The 7,428-nt window shown below is 33.3% G+C and overlaps 1 protein-coding gene across 3 annotated transcripts; it reads right to left on the bottom strand.

Annotated features, from left to right (window-relative positions):
* Positions 1-1,344: 1,344 nt before the first annotated feature.
* Positions 1,345-4,635, bottom strand: LOC132186544 (uncharacterized). 3 transcript variants are annotated; one of them, XM_059600525.1, is made up of 5 exons: positions 4,504-4,635; positions 3,407-3,523; positions 2,854-2,961; positions 1,942-2,006; positions 1,345-1,824 (listed from the first exon to the last, which is right to left on the bottom strand). In XM_059600525.1, the coding sequence occupies exons 2-5, from the start codon at positions 3,494-3,496 to the stop codon at positions 1,677-1,679; spliced, it is 411 nt and encodes a 136-aa protein (XP_059456508.1). In that variant the 5' UTR covers positions 3,497-3,523; positions 4,504-4,635; the 3' UTR covers positions 1,345-1,676. The 3 variants fall into 3 exon arrangements, with proteins under 3 accessions (XP_059456508.1, XP_059456514.1, XP_059456521.1); XM_059600531.1 differs by lacking the exon at positions 4,504-4,635 and adding an exon at positions 4,341-4,492; XM_059600538.1 differs by having other exon boundaries at positions 1,722-1,824; positions 1,947-2,006.
* Positions 4,636-7,428: the final 2,793 nt, after the last annotated feature.

The raw sequence follows: 7,428 nt of genomic DNA on the forward strand, positions 1-7,428 counted from the left end.
TTAAATCTAACAACCCAATAGTCTTTAAAGATAGTTCAATTAGCTAGGAACCACAAATCATGAAACAAATGTTACTAATTCGAATCTCCCTCCACCATTTCCCTCTCCTTGTGTGAATATGTCAAAAAACAAAAAATCTAACAACCACAACCTGATTGCCACCCGTACAAAAAGGTCACGTAAGACCTATAAAATATTTCACATTTCATATTTGTCATATAGCATATCCCCTAAAAAGGGAAAAAAAAAAAAAAGATTGGAAAGGGACCATTTTCACACACACACACACACACACACACAAGCTATAAACTAAGAGCCTGTTTGGGATTGCGTTTGAGAAATATAGTTTTAAAGTAAAAAAGAGCTTTTGGGCAAAATCTTTATTTTTAAGCTTTTGCCAAAAGTATTTTTTAGCCATTTTTAGGCTTTTCGGACCTTTAAAAACGCTTTTAATTTTTTTACCAAATAAGTACTTTTTTCTTAAACTGACTTTTTGAGTGTTAAAAGCACTTTTAGCCCCATAAAACGCAATCTCGAATATACCCTAAGACTAAGAAGTTTTATTTTGAGGATTTGGCTTAGATGTAGTCAAAAATAATAAAAATAAATAAATAAAATTAGACTATTAAAAAAACTATACGAGATCTCCAGTGTTTTTTTTTTTGTTTACAGCCTCTTAAGTCAAATCAGCCCCAAGTCAAATCCTTACTTTGGGTGGGAAGGGAGAAAAGTTTCCATCTTTGGTTTCATCTGTGTAATAAGTGCATCATGCAAATGTCAATCTATAATCATATGGAATTTTCATTTTCTTGTCTTGAAAGATTGCATAAATTAGATATTTTGACGAATCTTTTTCAGGTGCAGTAATTCTAATGAGAGCCCCCTTTTATCTGGATGTAGTGCAAAACTCTTATTTTACAGTCTCTAATAGAAATTTGGCAAGTCAGCTAAAAGCATAGAATACAACAAAGACGAAAACATCAGATCAACTAACTAAACCAACCCATCAATCGCTCAATTTACTTTTCTCATTCTGTTCTTACCCCCAAATGAGCCAACCCCTAAACCACCTCCACCTCTCCAACCAAACGCCGCTACCTGAATCCACCCAAAGGGCAGGATTATGTCAACTACTCATCTCCTTTGTACGGAAAAAGGGCAGGAGTATGCTAAATAGCAGTCCTCTTGTGCAATATAATCTAATTTATCACGTCAACTACTCGTCTCCTTTGTTTTTCCCTTCTCTCCAATCGTACAAGAATCTAATACAAATTACACTACTTCATCATAGAAAGCTAAAAAAGAAAGGCTGGAAATGAAAACTAAAAAACTTGGTCTGTAACATGGAGCTCCAAAGTGAACATTCTTATTGTGAAGCATAAGTTCAACGTTCATTGTACATCATTGCTGCTGACGATGGCTTTTGCAGTGGTTAGTCACAGACCTCTGCTATCATCCTTGAACTTCAATCTACTCGAACCAATATTCTTCAGCAATCGATCTGGACTAGTAATCAATAAACAACAGCAGTAAACTTTATCCACAATATCCAACATTACACTTTCCCGCTTGATAGGAATAATGAAATTTTCCTATCTAAGACAAAGTTGATTGGCATTGTAAACCTAATGATACATCACTTGAAGAAAAAGCTAGGGTGATCTCACATAAGTCTACTATTTTCTTCTAAGTGGATCCCGGCTGAGTCCATGCTTCTTTAATGTTTTGATGTAATTTCTCATGAGGGTAAATTTGTTGCTCCCAAGATGATAGAAATAATCCCAAGAATATATGCCCGTTTTATGCAAGTCATCGAAAACCATCCTGAAACATTGATCCGATGATCACAGCATCACATCATCAATGGGAAAAATTTGTGAACAGAGTTTTCAAGATAAAATTTAAACAGTGATGCCCATGCTTGGTTAAAGTTTAAAGTACCTTACCCCATAGTTTCCTACAGGTTCCGCAGACATGATTCCGACATGACGCCTTCCAGATATCACCTGATTCAGGTCAAACAGTATTCATGAACAAAATGTAAACTGTGATAACCAGTTCATTTGGAAGTTTTTCAGATTAGCGTGTTGAATCAACTAAAAAAACTCCAATGCAGTGGTGCATTACCAGAAAACAATCTAAATTTGGCTGTTACTACCAATGAGAAAATATTATAGTGTTTTTATAATTTCCATCAACTAAAGGAACCCTCATGCAGGATATGCATTTCAAGAATGCAAGAATGCAAGATTAATGGAATGGCATCCCATTAATCTTGATGGGACTTCAACCCTTTTTGTGTATATTGGTCAGATTAATTATGAATGAAAGCCATTCAAATAAATTTTTTTAAAAAAAAAAAAATAGTGGAGCCAAATGATTTACTTCTATACTTACATTGAATGGTGGATTGTCAGACAAGGACAAAAATAGAATATCTTTTTTTTTTTCTTTTCTTTTTTTTTTTATATAGAAATAAACTATTTAATTCACAGTTTCCACTATGCTAGGCCTCGTATAATAACATTTAATATATTTAATATCCCAATTATCACAAAATTCTATCCATATAGGTGAAAGTGGATGAGGCCTCCTCATGTTTGATGGGATGCTGCCCTATCATAGTTTATCCCATTATCTAATACATAATAGAAAGGATTTTTTTTTATAAGTAATTGAAATTAGTAAGGAAAATTAAAGCTAAAGATAATCATTATTTTGATTTTATGGAAAAATCCAATAACACAGTGAAAGAACAATAGAGGAACAACAATTCTTTTCTCTTTTTCTAGTGAGTCAAGAAACCACAAATCTTTTGAAAGTACAGAGATGAAAAATTGTTCTAACAATCACCTTCTCGCCCCCAATAGACCTGACCTTGCCATCAACAGCTGGGCTGTGTACTCTAAGAAATTCTGCAGACAAGTTAAAGGCGCTACCATCAGCAAATCCCACCTCCACCTGAAATAAAAGATTCAGAAAACCAAATAGTGCCAAGCGAAATGACATGATTCATCAAGAACTTAATATAGCCAACACAACAGAATTTTTTTTGATAAGTAGCCAACACAACAGAATTCAACATAGCCAAACCTATCTTATCATTCCGGATAATATCAAATTCCCCAAAACATAAAATAAAATGTACAATGGGAAAGAAAACACTAAGTTATAATTCAAGTGAGGGAAACCTAGCACTGAAATAGATTTACAATTATATTTTTCTCCATTTAAGTATGTGTGTAAAATATCTTTGTAAATGTAAAGGAAATAAAAATTAAAAATTAAAAAAATAAAAAATAAAAAAAAATCCAAAAAATTAAAATTGAGGGTAAATCAATTTCCCAAATAGAGCTAATCCACAATATGGGATTGGGAAAAAAGAAGACAACAAGAAAGAGCTTACCAATTTAGGGGCATGAAGAGCGAATCTAGAGAGGCGTGGAGCATCTACAGCTGTGTGGATTGTCCGAATTGCTCTCTCTATTGCTAGCATTATTTCTCTGAACTGCTGAGTTGGAATCTAAACCAAGTCTGAGGTTAGTTTATTGAATTTGCAGTCTGACTGGTAAAATTTCATTCCTGAGAAAGTGATCCATAACAATCACTAATAGAGCTTTCTAGATATATTATCATGTGATTTGGCCTCAGTTCATCTACTGCTGAAGTTCTGCATGAAAGGCTGCAGTCACATCTTAAGCTTTCAATGTCCGCTTGGGTAACCTTGAGGAAGATTCCCAACTTAAGCTTTGCAATGCACCACCACATTCACATTGCAAATACGTAATTAGACTGAAGTCTAAACTTTATTAATTCTAATCATTACAAAGATACTTGAACCTCACAAATATCCTTCACAAAAGTCAACGCATAGGAATCAAGGATTTACTTTTACTATCCATTAAGTGATTAAATCAACCCATAGAAAAACTCCAGGGTTTACAATAAATATTCCCAATTTATACTACCCATTGTCCATAGAACCTAAAACCCATTTATACTCACTTATACATAAACTATATAAATATCCATTATCCATGGAACCCATGACAAACTTATGGTTAATTAACACTCTAAATGCAATTAACTCCACCAATTAATAGTCTAGTGTTTAAACACCTAAAAGCCCCAAATTAATTAAAACTACCAAAAATTACCGTTTGCACCCATACTTCAACCATTGGCAAAATTGAAGTTTCATTCCATTAATTTAACAACCCAATGCTTAAATAATGCGTAGCAATCCACTACACACAAAAAGCCCCAAGCCAAATTTAGAAATTTAGTCTCATACCCAAAATTGGCATAACTTGGAGAAAAATTAGGGATAACGAAATTACCTCAATTTAATCGGTAAAATGGACGCTCTAACGTTGATAATTACTACCCGGAAATTGAAATCGATGGAAACTTTAATCCGAATCAAGGCCCATGCCCATGGCTCAACACACATAAAGTTCAAGAGAGAGAATGAGAGAAATTACGAGAGAGAGAGAGACTTACGGTTCAATGCAAGAGAAACCCACATCTAGGCATTTCTACTACATTGCCATGATCAAATGGAGCAAAATCCTTTGCCCAGCACAAGACCACGTGAAAGAGAGCAAGAGAGTTGACGAGAGAGTGAGGAATATGAGTGTTGAGTGTAAAAAAATAAATAGGGTAAATATATCATTAAGTCAAACCGCTAAAGTTAAAAACCCTCTAGTTTTTTTTTTTTTTTCAACAATTTACTCCATGCATCAATGGAAATGTCAATAAACTTTTTACTGTTTCAATCAAAATGCACAATTTTACCTCGTTAAAATATTTATTTTTTATTAATTTAATTTTAAATTTTAAATATAAAAATAAAAAATTGGAGGGGTAGTGCCACCCCTAACCCCCAAGGGTGGCCATGAGCCACCCCTAAATCCCACAGCCACCCCATGCGTGGTTACGGTGACTTGCGGCCACTCCTAACCCCCTGTGGCCACCCAGGGGTAGGCAGAGCCACCCCTTCAATTTTTTTATTCTTAGATATAAATTTTAAAATTAAATTAATAAAAAAAATAATATTTTAATTAAGTGAAACGGTGCGTTTTGATTGGGACTAACAGTTGTTAAAAAAATTTAACGGTAGGGTGTTTATTGGCATTTCGATTGACACAGGGAGTAAAATGTCGAGAAAAAAACCTATGAAATTTTTAATTTTTTACGGGTTGACTTAAAGACGTATGATATATTTATAAGGCAAGAAATAATATAATATAAGAAATAATCATCTTATATTATTTTAGGGTAAAGTCCTCTTGACCCCCCTCAGACTACCGCCCCAATGACAATCTTCCCTGAAACTATCCATTGCGACAATTTACCCCTCAAACTACCAAAACAAATTAAACAATGGCAATATACTCTCCAATACTAGTAAAATAACAAAATTACCCATATACAATTTTCAATAAGACAAAAATACTCTTAAATTTTTTTTAAAAAAAATTAAATATATTTAAAATTTAAAAATATATATTAAAAATTTAAAAGGGTTTGGGGTGGTCTGCCCCATGGCCTAATGAAAGTGGCTGGCCACCCCCTTGCCCGAAATGACCACCCCCTTGCTAGATTAACGGATTATTATAACAACCCAGAGAAATAGAGTACCAATGAACAACAAAACCCCAGTTTTCATCTTGTTGCGCTAAACAATTTAATTCTTTCATTTAAAGAACCAAATCACAAACAAGGAAAGAAGAAAAAACATATAGCTTTTTTTCTAGTGATTTCAGATATCATCTCAAAGAAAACATACCAATGGTAGGGATGGTGGTAACTATTTCCCCTAATTTGAGCTCACACACCTATTGATTTTAGATAGGATTAAATACTTTATTCACTTTTGAGGTTTTACAACTTTATTTTTTTATTTCTAGGGTTTACTTTTGATCACAAAAAGTCTCTGTGGTTTGCCTAAAGATATAGATGGTCATTCCATCCATCTACCGTTGATAGATTTAACGGAAATCCACATCACTGACTTGGGGACCAATTACATTTCGACATGTGTCCTAATTACCAAATCATCAAATATAACTAGATTTACACCCTTGCCACGTAATAATTTTTTTTTTACAAATAATAGTTTTTTTTTTTTTTTACTTCAAGCTCTATCAAAACAGAAACCCTAAACCTTTGATCAAATAAAAAAAAAAACCCCCAAACCCATTCTTCCCCAACCCCAATCTTCGGTAAATCTTGCCTTCTTTCCCAACCTCCGGTGGCTACGAAGCCTCCACTCTCTTCGCCCACGAAGCTTCCCCATTCTCCAACGAAGATGCTTTCCGTTTCTGGCTGAAAATTTCACCTTGTGTCTGTTTTCATTAAAATAAACTGAATTCCTGGGAACTGGTAAGCAACTTCTCTTTGTTCTTCTGGGTTCCTTCTACTTTCCTAAGCTCTTCTTAATATGAATCTCTCATATTAAAGCGCCCATAAATTTTTAAAAAGAAAGATTATTTCTTTCTAAAACAGTCGATATTTGATTCCATTCAAAGTTTCTGTACAAAATTCTTCTGGAAAGGAATCCCCGAAGAGGAATCTCCTAAAGAGTTACCCCTAAATAATACCAGGTATCTAAAAATAATAAGATCTTAATAAATTATGTAAGTACAAAATAAATATTTGATATAAACGAAATTGTTGTTGACAACATATTTTCATTTAAAATTACATTTGATATTACTAGAAGTAATGATGATATTTAACCACAAACCGTCGAAAAGAATGTCGACGTAGAAATGATTGGTCAATGTGGAAGGAAGCAATTCAGGCATAATTGAACTCACTAGCAATACATGAAGTATTTGGACCTGTAGTCCAAACACCTGAACGTGTATCGCTTGTTGGATACAAGTGAGTATTTGTACGAAAACGTAATGAGAAAAATGAAATTGTGAGATACAAAGCAAGACTTGTTATGCAAGGTTTCCTGCAAAAACCTGATATTGATTATGAAGAAACATATTTCCCTGTAGTGGATATAATTACATTTATATTTTTTATTAGCTTGGTAGTTACTAAAACTTTGGATATGCGTTTAATGGATGTGATTACAACATATTTATGTGGATGCATTCATGCATTTGGTGGATGACCATTTAGTTTCATATCTTGGAATTCTACCCATTCATGTCATCTTTTCGAATTCCTATAACATTTATCTAATACATTGATGTACCATTTCGATTCATTTACTATCCTTTTATATTTCTTAACCTCCCATTATGATTCAATGTCTATAAAAATGAGTATTAAGTAATATATAAGAGGTACAAATATAGAGAAGAATCATACATAGTTCCTAAATAACTAGTTTCACATATTACAATTTTTTTATATTTTCTGGTTATTTTCTTTGATTTTACAACACTGAAGAATTTTTTTTTCTTA

The sequence above is a fragment of the Corylus avellana genome, chromosome ca1, assembly GCF_901000735.1.
Source record: "Corylus avellana chromosome ca1, CavTom2PMs-1.0".
Taxonomy (NCBI): Eukaryota; Viridiplantae; Streptophyta; class Magnoliopsida; order Fagales; family Betulaceae; genus Corylus; species Corylus avellana.